Source organism: Pristiophorus japonicus, chromosome 7 (assembly GCF_044704955.1).
Source record: "Pristiophorus japonicus isolate sPriJap1 chromosome 7, sPriJap1.hap1, whole genome shotgun sequence".
NCBI classification, from domain to species: Eukaryota; Metazoa; Chordata; class Chondrichthyes; family Pristiophoridae; genus Pristiophorus; species Pristiophorus japonicus.
The window spans coordinates 221,703,870-221,718,565 of NC_091983.1; the positions used below are offsets into that span (position 1 = coordinate 221,703,870).

The 14,696-nt window shown below is 49.3% G+C and overlaps 1 protein-coding gene across 1 annotated transcript in view; it reads left to right on the forward strand.

Moving 5' to 3' along the window:
• The window catches only part of parp1 (poly (ADP-ribose) polymerase 1), a 116,971-nt gene that overhangs the window by 57,442 nt on the left and 44,833 nt on the right, over window positions 1-14,696 (forward strand). Inside the window, exons 10-13 of the mRNA XM_070885835.1 lie at window positions 399-644; window positions 5,205-5,273; window positions 6,670-6,802; window positions 8,761-8,956. Of these exons, the coding sequence (XP_070741936.1) occupies window positions 399-644; window positions 5,205-5,273; window positions 6,670-6,802; window positions 8,761-8,956 (644 nt within the window). The remainder of the gene's footprint in view (window positions 1-398; window positions 645-5,204; window positions 5,274-6,669; window positions 6,803-8,760; window positions 8,957-14,696) is intronic.

The window sequence follows — 14,696 nt, forward strand, 5'->3', positions numbered from 1 at the left end:
TGAATGGCCTGTTCCTATGTAACTAGTACAGACCCGAGGGGCTGAGTGGCCTGTTCCTATGTAACTAGTACAGACCCGAGGGGCTGATTGGCCTCCTTCTCCTATGTAACTAGTACAGACCCGAGGGGCTGATTGGCCTTCTTCTCCTATGTAACTAGTACAGACCCGAGGGGCTGAGTGGCCTGTTCCTATGTAACTAGTACAGACCCGAGGGGCTGAGTGGCCTCCTGCTCCTATGTAACTAGTACAGACCCGAGGGGCTGAGTGGCCTGTTCCTATGTAACTAGTACAGACCCGAGGGGCTGAGTGGCCTCCTGTTCCAAATGCCCTTTTGTTTTGGGGGGAGTAGGGGGTGTTTCCTGTGTGGTTTTGATTGGCTGATGCTGACTTTTCCACAGAGGAGCTGGACAAAATGACCAAGAAGATGGAAGAGGTGAAGGAGGCCAACGTCAGAGTGGCTTCCGAGGACATCCTCGTCGATCTGAAGTCGGGAAAGGGCCTCCGGGAGCTGCTGTCGGTCCACGGGATCTCGCCCTGGGGGGCTGAAGTCGCTGCCGAGGTGGTCTCCGAACCCCCTGCCGCAGGCAAATCCACCGGGAACAAGGCCACGAAAATCTCCAGCAGCAAAGTCAAGCAGGAGGAAGGTAACGGAGTGTCGGCTGGTTGGATAAAGAAAGTCTTGCATTTCTATAGCGCCTTTCACAATCTCAGGGCATCCCATATCGCTTTACAGCCAACGAAGTACTTTTGGAGTGTGGTCACTGTTGTAATGTAGGAAAACGCGGCAGCCAATTTGCGCACAGCAAGCTCCCACAAACAGCAATGTGATAAGGATAAGATAGAAACATAGAAAATAGGTGCAGGAGTAGGCCATTCGGCCCTTCGAGTCTGCACCGCCATTCAATAAGAAAATTCACCCCTTTCCTGCTTTCTCTCCATACCCCTTGATCCCTTTAGCCGTAAGGGCCACATCTAACTCCCTCTTGAATATAGCTAACGAACTGGCCTCAACAACTTTCTCCGGTAGGGAATTCCACAGGTTAATAACTCTGAGTGAAGAAGTTTAGAAACATAGAAAATAGGAGCAGGAGTAGGCCATTCGGCCCTTCTAGCCTGCTCCGCCATTCAATGAGTTCATGGCTGAACATGCAACTTCAGTACCCCCTTCCTGTTTTCTCACCATACCCCTTGATCCCCCTAGTAGCAAGGACTTCATCTAACTCCTTTTTGAATATATTTAGTGAATTGGCCTCAACTACTTTCTGTGGTAGAGAATTCCACAGGCTCATCACCCTCTGGGTGAAGAAGTTTCTCCTCATCTCGGTCCTAAATGGCTTCCCCCTTATCCTTAGACTGTGACCCCTGGTTCTGGACTTCCCCAACATTGGGAACATTCTCTCTGCATCTAACCTGTCCAAACCCATCAGAATTTTAAACGTTTCTATGAGGTCCCCTCTCATTCTTCTGAACTCCAGTGAATACAAGCCCAGTTGATCCAGTCTTTCTTGATATGTCAGTCCCGCCATCCCGGGAATCAGTCTGGTGAACCTTCGCTGCACTCCCTCAAAAGCAAGAATGTCCTTCCTCAGGTTAGGAGACCAAAACTGTACACAATACTCCAGGTGTGGCCTCACCAAGGCCCTGTACAACTGTAGCAACACCTCCCTGCCCCTGTACTCAAATCCCCTCGCTATGAAGGCCAACTTGCCATTTTCTTTCTTAACCGCCTGCTGTAGCTGCATGTCAACCTTCAATGACTGATGTACCATGACACCCAGGTCTCGTTGCACCTCCCCTTTTCCTAATCTGTCACCATTCAGATAATAGTCTGTCTCTCTGTTTTTATCACCAAAGTGGATAACCTCACATTTATCCACATTATACTTCATCTGCCATGCATTTGCCCACTCACCTAACCTATCCAAGTCACTCTGCAGCCTCTTAGCGTCCCCCTCACAGCTCACACCACCACCCAACTTAGTGTCATCTGCAAACTTGGAGATATTACATTCAATTCCTTCATCTAAAATCTTGATGTATATTGTAAATAGCTGGGATCCCAGCACTGAGCCCTGCGGCACCCCACTAGTCACTGCCTGCCATTCTGAAAAGGATCCTTTTACCCCGACTCTCTGCTTCCTGTCTGCCAACCAGTTCTCTCTCCACGTCAGTACATTACCCCCAATACCATGTGCTTTAATTTTGCACATCAATATCTTGTGTGGGACCTTGTCAAAGGCCTTTTGAAAGTCCAAATACACCATTTCCACTGGTTCTCGCTTATCCACTCGACTAGTTATATCCTCAAAAAAATTCTAGAAGATTTGTCAAGCATGATTTTCCTTTCATAATCAGGTAATCAGGAAGGCAAATGAAATGTTGGCCTTCATTGCGAGAGGGATGGAGTACAAAAACAGGGAGGTCCTGCTGCAACTGTACAGGGTATTGGTGAGGCCGCACCTGGAGTACTACGTGCAGTTTTGGTCACCTTACTTAAGGAAGGATATACTGGCTTTGGAGGGGGTACAGAGACGATTCACTAGGCTGATTCCGGAGATGAGGGGGTTACCTTATGATGATAGATTGAGTAGACTGGGTCTTTACTCGTTGGAGTTCAGAAGGATGAGGGGTGATCTTATAGAAACATTTAAAATAATGAAAGGGATAGACAAGATAGAGGCAGAGAGGTTGTTTCCACTGGTCGGGGAGATTAGAACTAGGGGGCACAGCCTCAAAATACGGGGGAGCCAATTTAAAACCGAGTTGAGAAGGAATTTCTTCTCCCAGAGGGTTGTGAATCTGTGGAATTCTCTGCCGAAGGAAGCAGTTGAGACTAGCTCATTGAATGTATTCAAGTCACAGATAGATAGATTTTTAACCAATAAGGGAATTAAGGATTATGGGGAGCGGGCGGGTAAGTGGAGCTGAGTCCACGGCCAGATCAGCCATGATCTTATTGAATGGTGGAGCAGGCTCGAGGGGCTAGATGGCCTACTCCTGTTCCTAATTCTTATGTTCTTATAAATCCGTGCTGACTTGGACCGATCCTGTCACTGCTTTTGAAATGCGCTGCTATTTCATCTTTAATAATTGATTCCAACATTTTTCCCACGACTGATGTCAGGCTAACCGGTCTGTAATTACCTGTTTTCTCTCTCCCTCCTTTTTTAAAAAGTGTTGTTACATTAGCTACCCTCCAGTCCATAGGAACTGATCCAGAGTCGATAGACTGTTGGAAAATGATCGGCAATGCATCCACTATTTCTAGGGCCACTTCCTTAAGTACTCTAGGATACAGACTATCAGGCCCTGGGGATTTATTGGATTTTAATCGCATTATTTTCCCTAACACAATATCCCACCTTAAAAGGATTTTCTTCAGTTCCTCCTTCTCGCTAGACCCTCGGTCCCCTAGTATTTCCGGAACGTTATTTGTGTCTTCCTTCGTGAAGATGGAACCAAAGTATTTGTTCAATTGGTCTGCCATTTTTTTGTTCCCCATTATAAATTCACCTGATTCTGATTGCAAAGGACCTACGTTTGTCTTCACTAATCTTTTTCTCTTCACATAGCTATAGAAGCTTTTGCAGTCAGTTTTTATGTTCCCAGCAAGCTTCCTCTCATACTCTATTTTCCCCCTCCTAATTAAACCCTAATTTGTCCTCCTCTGCTGAATTCTAAATTTCTCCCAGTTCTCAGGTTTGCTGCTTTTTCTGACCACATTATATGCCTCTTCCTTGGATTTAATACTATCCCTAGTTTCCCTTGTTAGCCACGGTTGAGCCACCTTCCCCGTTTTATTTTTACTCCAGACAGGAATGTACAATTGTTGAAGTTCATCCATGTGATCTTTAAATGTTTGCCATTGCCTATCCACCGTCAACCCATTAAGTATCATTTGCCAGTCTATCCTAGCCAATTCACGTCTCATACCATCGAAGTTACCTTTCCTTAAGTTCAAGACCCTAATCTCTGAATTAACTGTGTCACTCTCCATCTTAATAAAGAATTCTATCATATTATGGTCACTGTTCCCCAAGGGGCCTCGCACAACAAGATTGCTAATTAGTCCCTTCTCATTACACATCACCAAGTCTAGGATGGCCAACCCTCTAGTTGGATCCTCGACATATTGGTCTAGAAAACCATCCCTAATACACTCCAGGAAATCCTCCTCCACTGTATTGCTACCAGTTTGGTTAGCCCAATCTATCTGTAGATTAAAGTTGCCCATGATAACTGCTGTACCTTTATTGCACGCATCCCTAATTTCTTGTTTGATGCTGTCCCCAACCTCACTGCTACTGATTGGTGGTCTGTACACAGCTCCTACTAGCATCTTTTTTACTAATGTAATAAGGGATCTGGATCAATGTCAGGTAAATGGAGTTGAGGTACAGATCAGCCATGATCTAACTGAATGGCAGTACAGGCTCGAGGGGCTGAATGGCCTGCACCTGTTCCTATGATGTTGGTTGAGGGATCGACATTGGCCAGGGGACGCCGGAGGGGGCGGAGATACTTTGCATAGCGCCATGAGATCTTTTATATCCACCTGAGAGGGTAGGCGAGGCCTCACTTTAACGTCTCCTCCGAAAGACGATAGTGCAGCCCTCCCTCTGTACTCAAGTTGTGCTCAAGTGGGACTTGACCCTTGACCCGGAGGCGAGATGCTGCTCACTGAGCTACAGTTGACACCGAGGGCAATTTAAAAGCTTATTTGTAGTTCATTCTCGGGATGTGGGCGTCGTTGGCAAGACCGGCATTGATTGCCCATTCGTTGGATATATTCAAAAGCGAGTTAGATGTGGCCCTTATGGCTCAGGAGATCAAGGGGTATGGAGAGAAAGCAGGAATGGGGTATGGAGAGAAAGCAGGAATGGGGTATGGAGAGAAAGCAGGAATGGGGTACTGAAGTTGCATGATCAGCCATAATCATATTGAATGGCGGTGCAGGCTTGAAGGGCCGAATGGCCTACTCCTGTACCTATTTTCGATGTTTCTAACGGCCCTTGAGAAGGTGGGGTTGAGCCCCCTTCTCGAATCCCTGCGGCCCGCGCGTGTGGTGTGCTTTGCGGTGGTTTTTGATCTAAATGGAGCAGTTTGCTGGACCTCTACAGAGGACGGTTGTGAGTCTGACCGTATTGTTCCGTTTGCTGCTGAGCAGTATCGCTATGGGTCAGCCAGGTTTGATTCTCTTCCAGGCTCCAGCAAATCCGAAAAGAAGATGAAGTTGACGGTTAAAGGAGGAGGCGCCGTGGACCCTGACTCTGGTATGTTGGAGCCCGACGACAAACACCAGCTGCAGATGTTTATGCAGAATTTCTAGTCGATAAAAGACCCAGGTCCACCTAGTTCACCATCTACCATCGATACAACCATAATGGAGTTGTTGACTGACTATAGCCCCGTATCAATGAGTCTACAACAGACCCAGGCATGAGGTGAGGGAACCCCACTAGTGGTGGAGAGCTTTGAGAACCAGAGGCCCAAAGTTACCTGTTTCCCCCCCCCCCCCCCCCCGAGCTTGTTGCACTCACCACACGTCATTACTCAGAAAATCCCTTTTTTTTTTAAATTTCTCCATCTCCGCACTCTCTCCTCTCACCTAAAACTAGCTTTTCAAAGCCTGCACACGTGCAAGACTTGCATTTGAACAGCGTTTTTCACGACCACTGGATGTCTCAAAGCGCTTTACAGCCAATGAAGTACTGTTTGGAGTGCAGCCACTGTTGTAATGTGGGAAACGCAGCAGCCAATTTGCGCACAGCAAGCTCCCACAGAGAGCATCATCATCATTATCGGCAGTCCCTTGAAATCAAGGAAGACTTGCTTCCACTCTTAGTGATTTCTCAGGTGACTGAACAGTCCAATACCGGAATTACAGACTCTGTCACAGGTGGGACAGACTGGTTGAAGGAAAGGGTGGGTGGGGAGTCTGGTTTGCCGCACGTTCCTTCCGCTGCCTGTGCTTGGTTTCTGCATGCTCTCGGCGACGAGACTCGAGGTGCTCAGCGCCCTCCTGGATGCTCTTCCTCCACTTAGGGCGGTCTTTGGCCAGGGACTCCCAGGTGTCAGTGGGGATGTTGCATTTTACAAACAGCAATTAGATAGTGACCATATAATCTGTTTCCTTGTTATGTTGATTGAGGGATAAATATTGGCCAGGACACCGGGGATAACTCCCCTGCTCTTCTTCAAAATAGTGCCCTGGGACCATTAAGTTGCCCGTCACATGGTTGAGGGTGGGGGGGAGGGGAGGCCTCGACCCCAGCAGTTGCTCGCTAAACCTGTGGAAAATGTGGGTCCCTGATGTGGTCAGAAGGACTGGCCTGGACACCAGGGAGGACACTGCTACTCTTGGAAATAATGCCATGGGATCTTTAACATCCACCGAGAGAGCAGACAAGGCCTCGGTTTAACGTCTCATCCGAAAGTGAAGCACTCCTGGTGGGTCAGCCTAGATTTTGTGCTCAAATCTCCGGAGTGGGCCTTGAACCCCTGACTCAGAGAGCACGACCCACTGAGCCACGGCTGGCACTTCGAAGGGAAAGCGGGGCTGAGGGCCGCTCGGGGATAGTGGAAGGCCCGGAGCCAGCCCTGGAACGGGGAGGGTTGCGGGTGAATTGTGCAAGGGGAGGAACCCGAGTCTGGTTTTACTGGTTTCAGGGTTGGAGGACTCGGCGCATGTCTTCGAGCAGAGCGGCAGGATTCTGAGCGCCACGCTGGGGCTGGTGGACATCACCCGCGGCACAAACTCCTACTACAAGCTGCAGCTGCTGGAGGACGACAACAAGAGGAGGTTGGTGGCGGGGTCCGGGTGTCGGTTCCGTCCCGTGTGGGGGGGGTCCCTCAAACCTAGGGGGGGAACAGGGGGCGGGGTCCGGGTGTCGGCTCCGTCCCGTGTGGGGGGGGGGTCCCTCAAACCTAGGGGGGGAACAGGGGGCGGGGTCCGGGTGTCGGCTCCGTCCCGTGTGGGGGGGGGTCCCTCAAACCTAGGGGGGGAACAGGGGGCGGGGTCCGGGTGTCGGTTCCGTCCCGTGTGGGGGGGGGGTCCCTCAAACCTAGGGGGGGAACAGGGGGCGGGGTCCGGGTGTCGGCTCCGTCCCGTGTGGGGGGTCCCTCAAACCTAGGGGGGGAACAGGGGGCGGGGTCCGGGTGTCGACTCCGTCCCGTGTGGGGGGGGGGGTCCCTCAAACCTAGGGGGGGAACAGGGGGCGGGGTCCGGGTGTCGGCTCCGTCCCGTGTGGGGGGGGGGCCCTCAAACCCAGTGGGGGGGTTTGGGTGTCGGCATGGGATGGGTTCCGGCTGTCGGCTCCGTCCCGTGTGGGGGAGACCCTCAAACTGAGGTGGGGGGGGGGGGGGGGGTGAGTGCAGGGGGTGGGATCATCGTGATCAGGGCCTCAGCTCCCCCCCTGGGGGGCCTCTCGGAGTCAGGAGTCGATTGCTCCTGCTGCCTCCCCCCACCCCCAGCCCAGCCCACAGTTGGAGACTGGAGAGGTTTTTCATCGGTGTCTTTACAGAGGAACCGCATCGATGCCGGTTGAGAAATAGGATCGAGGCGTCAATAGAAGGGGTTTGATTCAGGTGGGTTTCGGCGAGATGTGCGGAGGTCAAAGGGCAGTCTATGAGAGGTCCCTGGTACAGACAGTGCAAGGAGCAAGCTTGTTGTCAGCAAACCTCACCTCAGTCCCGGGACGTGGGGGGGTGGGGGGGGGGCGAAGGAAGTGGGCAGAAGAGAACGCTTTGTTTCTCCTGTCCCTCACCTTCCTAACGGTGCCGTATTGCTGCTGAGAGTTGTTTCCAAGGATACTGGGTGTGCCCTCACTGAATCCCTCTTGTGGAACGTATGCGTGACCAGGGCTGGTTGGAGAAACTTCCTGTTTCTGTGAATGTCTATAATTGTACTCCTAACCCTGGCCTGGGAGTCGGGAACCTTCCATCTTTTTTTCCCACTACCTTCGGGGGGGTGATGACAAAAATGGGCAAATTCCCCCGCCCAGTCCATGTTGATCTCGCTGCGATTGGCCTTGTTCAGGGGAGGGGAATTCAGTCGGGGAGGGGGAGGTATGGTTCTTGCTGTGGGTGTGTGGAAACGGGATCACTCCCTCAGTCAGACAGCTCCGTGACCCTTGCTGCGTCGGGCCGTGTGTGGTCAGCGGCTCCTGGAGGGGGCGGAGCCTTGCGAAAAATCAACATCTGATCGGCGGCGGCGGGGTGGTGGGGGGGAGGAGAAGGGACTGATTGGGTCGGCAATAAATTGGCCGCAGACTTGCTGCCGGAGGTTCAGACTGAAGGGAGTTACCGCCGGGCTTATCGTTCCCCTTCCTGGCCCGACTTGGTTGTGTTTGGCTGGCTCAGGGTCTTCCTGTGCTGATTCTGTTCCGGTTGCCATGCCGACTCCTTGCCCGGGCCGGCCGTTCGTCACACGCCAGCCTCGATGCGGGCCCTCCGGCCGTGTGAGGTCAGCCTAGCCCAGCTCGATCCTGGCCTTGTCCGACATCCGGGGCGGTGGGGGGGAGGGGGCGCGGGCAGGAGACGGGGTCACTCCATGTGGTGGACTCGCACCTGGTCCGATGCCCAGCCTGCCAGAGAATGTCCTGGGGGGGGGGGGGGGGGAGGGGGCCCTAGGGGACTGGTTCTCAGCAACTTGTGGTGGGGGAGGAGGATTGCCAGGGGAAAGCGAGCCGGAGACGTGGGTAGTGCTTGCACTGAATGGGGCCGGTGCTGTGAGAGGAAGTGACCGCCTTGCCCCTGCAGGTACTGGGTCTTCAGGTCCTGGGGCCGTGTAGGCACCACCATCGGCGGCAACAAGCTGGAGAAGATGTCCTCCAAAGACGAAGCAGTCGATCACTTCCTGGGCCTTTACGAGGAGAAGACGGGCAATGCTTGGCATTCCAAGAACTTCACCAAATACCCCAACAAGTTCTACCCCCTGGAGATCGACTATGGCCAGGTGGGTACCCTTCCTCCCTCTGTACAGAACCCCCCCCCACAATGAGAGATTGATTGTTATGGTTAGCCCGTTATTATATCGTGCAACAACCAGGATAGGAGATGGCGACCACGATGGGCCTCGGTCTTTTTGCATCTCGCGATTCCTCTGTTCCTACAGCCCTGCCCGAGATTAGTTCATCTTGGAATGATACAGCACAGAAGGAGGCTATTCGGCCCATCGTGCCTGCGCCGGCTCTTTGAAAGAGCTTTCCAATTATTCCCGCTCCTTCCCCAGAGCCCTGCGAATGTTTCCAATTGCAAGTATCATGTTACACCACATCAATTGTCCTCATCAACCTTCGCTTTTTAACCTCAGCAAAAAAACTCAAATCAAGTGAAACACAATTTGCCTTTAACAAATCCGTGCTGGCTTTCCTTAATTAATTCATTCTTGTCCAAGTGACCTGTTAATTTTGTCCCGGATTATCGTTTCTGATAGCTTCCCCACTCGCAAGGTTAAACTGACTGGCCTGTAGTTGCTGGGTTTATCCTTACACCCTTTTATGAACAAGGGTGTTAACATTCCCAGTTCTCTGGCACCACCCCTCTATCCAAGGAGGATTGGAAGATTGTGGCCAATGCCTCCGCAACCTTTATTTCTCTCAGCATCCTAGGATGCATCCCATCCCATCCGATCCTGGTGACTTAACTACTTTAAGTAGCGCCAGCTTTTCTAGTACCTCATCCGTTTCAATTTTTATCCCGTCCAGTATCTCAACTATCTCCTCTTTCACTATGACTTTGGCAGCAGCATATTCCTTGGTAAAGACCGATGCAAAATGTTCATTTAGTACCTCAGCCATCCATGCATAGGCCTCCATGCATAGGCCTCCATGCATAGGTCTCCATGCATAGGCCTCCATGCATAGGTCTCCATTTTGGTCCCTAATCGGCCCACCCCTCCTCTTACTACCCGAGTACTATTTATATGCCCATAGATGTCTTTTGGATTCCCTTTTATGTTGGCTGCCAATCTATTCGCATACTCTCTCTTTGCCCCTCATTTCCTTTTTCACTTCCCCTCTGAACTTTCTATATTCAGCCTAGTTCTCACTGGTATTCTCAACCTCACATCTGTCATGTGCTCTTTTTCTGCTTCATCTTACTCTCTATCTCTTTCGTCATCCAGGCAGCTCTGGCTATGAGTTGCCCTGCCTTCCCGCTCGCGGGAATGTACCTTGACTGTACCAGAACCATCTGCTCTTTAAAGGCAGCCCTTTGGTCGATTACAGTTTTTGCCTGCCAATCTTTGATTCCAATTTACCCGGGCCAGATCCATTCTCAACCCACTGAAATTAGCCTTCCTCCAATTAAGTATTTTTACTCTAGATTGCTCCCTGTCCTTTTCCATAGCAAATCTAAACCTATTGGGCTCAAATTTTCCCAACCCCTTTTCCTGGCGCCCTCACCCAAGGTGCTCTGCTTTTGTCCGCCTCAAGCGCGCCGAAAATCTTCCTCCCGATTCTGGCCACTCCCCAGCCTCTCCTCGGTGGTGGCGTAGTGTGGCCCAATGGATTGGGGACGGAGCCAAGTCCCGGTGCTGAAAACAGTGCCGGGACCTCTGCACATGTGCACTAGAGTCTGCGCGCATGTGCAGTAGCTCCTGGCAGGCCGAATCTGTGAGTACGTGCTGCAGGCTGTATGGGAGGGACCCAAAGTACGCCGCCCCTAGCCCTGGCCGAATGGGCGCCCTCATCGGCGGCCCGCTGCATTCCCTACGGTAGGACTTCTATTTTTTATTTGTTATTTACTGTTTGATTGCTTATTACTTTGGTCTTGGTGCTTTAGGTGCAGGGTTCCTTCTATTTTTTATTAATTAATTGCTTATTATTTTTTGTGCTTTGTTTAGTGCTTGGTCTTTTAAATGTATTTATGCTTCTTTAATGTTGTTGTGAAGGTGTTTAGTACTTTGCAAGGTCCCCTTCCCCCCCCCCCATCTCTGGCTGTCCACGCTGATTTCTTAAGTCACTGCAAGGTTTTTCTGAACGTACAAGAGTGCCCACTTATGCTGGCCTAAGTTAGTTTGGAGTAACTCTTAGCTAGCTAAAATGGCCAAAACAGGCGTAAGTGGCTGGTAACGCCCCCTTTTGGGGAAAAAAAACTAAACTTTAAAAAAAAACTAACTAACTCACTTACACTGGCGCAAATGAAATGGCCAGAATTGCAACTAAAAAGATACTCCAGAAAAATCAAGTTGCTCCAAAAAAAACGGAGCAACCCCTGAGTAAATTTGGGCCCTATGATACTATTCCCTAAATGTTCCTCTAATAACACTTGTTCCACTTGCCCCACCTCATTTCCCAGAACCAGATCCAGCAATGTCTCCTTCATCATTGAGCCGGAGACATACTGATCAAGAAAGTTCTCCTGAATACACCAGAAATTCTTCCCCCCCTCTCTGCCCTTTACACTATTACTATCCCAGTCTATATTATGATAGTTGAAGTCACCCATTATCACTCCTCTATAGTCCTTGCACCTCTCTGCAAATTTGCTCCTCTATATCTTTCCCACTAGTTTGCGGCCTATAGAATACACCTAGTAGTGTAATGGCACCTCAATTGTTTCTCAACTCAAACCAAATAGATTCTGTCCTGAACCCCAGGATAGATTCTGTCCTGAACCCCAGGATAGATTCTGTCCTGGATGTCCAGGACATCCTCTCTCTCCAGCAGTCTAATAATCTCCTTAATCAATACTGCCACCCCACCTCCTTTCTTTCCTTCCCTATCTTTCCTGAACACCTTATATTGGGATCCTGGGCTTCATAAATAGAGCCATAGAGTACATAAGAACATAAGAAATAGGAACAGGAGTAGGCCATACGGCCCCTCGAACCTGCTCCGCCATTCAATAAGATCATGGCTGATCTGATCATGGACTCAGCTCCACTTCCCCGCCCGCTCCTCATAACCCCTTATCCCCTTATCGTTTAAGAAACTGTCTATTTCTGTCTTAAATTTATTCAATGTCCCAGCTTCCACAGCTCTCTGAGGCAGCAAATTCCACAGATTTACAACCCTCTGAGAGAAGAAACTTCTCCTCATCTCTGTTTTAAATATACGTCCCCTTATTCTAAGATCGTGTCCTCTAGTTCTAGTCTCCCCCATCAGTGGAAACATCCTCTCTGCATCCACCTTGTCAAGCCCCTCATAATCTTATACGTTTCTATAAGATCACCTCTCATTCCAATGAGTAGAGGCCCAACCTACTCAACCTTTCCTCGTAAGTCAAACCCCTCATCCCCGGAATTAACCTAGTGAGCCTTCTCTGAACTGCCTCCAAAGCAAGTATATCCTTTCGTAAATATGGAAACCAAAACTGCACGCAGTATTCCAGGTGCGGCCTCACCAATACCCTGTATAACTGTAGTAAGACTTCCCTGCTTTTATACTCCATCCCCTTTGCAATAAAGGCCAAGATACCATTGGCCTTCCTGATCACTTGCTGTACCTGCATACTAACCTTTTGTGTTTCATGCACAAGTACCCCCAGGTCCCACTGTACTGCAACACTTTGCAATCTTTCTCCATTTAAATAATAACTTGCTCTTTGATTTTTTTCTGCCAAAGTGCATGACCTCACATTTTCTAACATTATACTCCATCTGCCAAATTTTTGCCCACTCACTTAGCCTGTCCATGTCCTTTTGCAGATTTTTTGTGTCCTCCTCACACATTGCATTTCCTCCCATCTTTGTATCGTCAGCAAACTTGGCTACGTTACACTCAGTCCCTTCCTCCAAGTCGTTAATATAGATTGTAAATAGTTGGGGTCCCAGCACTGATCCCTGTGGCACCCCACTCGTTACTGTTTGCCAACCAGAGAATGAACCATTTATCCCGACTCTCTGTTCTCTGTTAGTTAGCCAATCCTGTATCCATGCTAATATATTACCCCAACCCCGTGAACTTTTATCTTGTGCAGTAACCTTTTATGTGGCACCTTGTCAAATGCCTTCTGGAAGTCCAAATACACCACATCCACTGGTTCCCCTTTATTCACCCTGTTCGTTACATCCTCAAAGAACTCCAGCAAATTTGTCAAACATGACTTCCCCTTCATAAATCCATGCTGACTCTGCCTGACCGAATTTTGCTTTTCCAAATGTCCTGCTACTGCTTCTTTAATAATGGACTCCAATATTTTCCCAACCACAGATGTTAGGCTAACTGGTCTATAGTTTCCTGCTTTTTGTCTGCCTCCTTTTTTGAATAGGGGCGTTACAGTTGCAGTTTTCCAATCTGCTGGGACCTCCCCAGAATCCAGGGAATTTTGGTAAATTACAACCAATGCATCCACAATCCCTGCTGCTACTTCTCTTAAGACCCTAGGATGCAAGCCATCAGGTCCAGGGGATTTATCCGCCTTTAGTTCCATTATCTTACTGAGTACCACCTCCTTAGTGATTGTGACTGTGTTAAGCTCCTCCTCCCCCCCCCCCCCCATAGCCCCTTGACTATCCACTGTTGGAATATTGTTAGTGTCCTCTACCGTAAAGACTGATACAAAATATTTGTTCAGAGTTTCTGCCATCTCCATGTTCCCCATTACTAATTCCCCGGTCTCGTCCTCTAAGGGACTAACATTTACTTTAGCCACTCTTTTCCTTTTTATATACCTTTAGAAACTCTTCTTATCTGTTTTTATATTTTGTGCTAGTTTACTTTCAAAGTCTATCTTCCCTTTCTTAATAATTTTTTTAGTCATTCTTTGCTGGGACCCCTTAAAGGCTTTCCAGTCTTCTGTCCTCCCACTAGTTTTGGCCACTTTGTATGCCCATGTTTTTAATTGGACACCATCCTTTATTTCTTTAGTTAGCCACGGATGGCTATCTTTCCTTTTACACCCTTTCCTCCTCACTGGAATATATTTTTCTTGAGATCACTCCTTAAATGTACACCACTGTTCATCAACTGTCCGACACTTTAATCTATTTTCCCAGTCCATTTTACCCAACTTTGCCCTCATACCTTCATAGTCTCCTTTATTTAGTGATCCAACTTTCTCTCCATCTGAATTTGAAATTCATAGAAACATAGAAAATAGGTGCAGGAGTAGGCCATTCGGCCCTTCTAGCCTGCACCGCCATTCAATGAGTTCATGGCTGAACATGCAACTTCAGTACCCCATTCCTGCTTTCTCGCCATACCCCTTGATCCCCTAGTAGTAAGGACTACATCTAACTCCTTTTTGAATATATTTAGTGAATTGGCCTCAACAACTTTCTGTGGTAGAGAATTCCACAGGTTCACCACTCTCTGGGTGAAGAAGTTTCTCGTCATCTCGGTCCTAAATGGCTTACCCCTTATCCTTAGACTGTGACCCCTGGTTCTGGACTTCCCCAACATTGGGAACATTCTTCCTGCATCTAACCTGTCGAAACCCGTCAGAATTTTAAACGTTTCTATGAGATTCCCTCTCATTCTTCTGAACTCCAGTGAATACAAGCCCAGTTGATCCAGTCTTTCTTGATAAGTCAGTCCCGCCATCCCGGGAATCAGTCTGGTGAACCTTTGCTGCACTCCCTCAATAGCAAGAATGTCCTTCCTCAAGTTAGGAGACCAAAACTGTACACAATACTCCAGGTGTGTCCTCACCAAGGCCCTGTACAACTGTAGCAACACCTCCCTGCCCCTGTACTCAAATCCCCTCGCTATGAAGGCCAACATGCCATTTGCTTTCTTAACCGCCTGCTG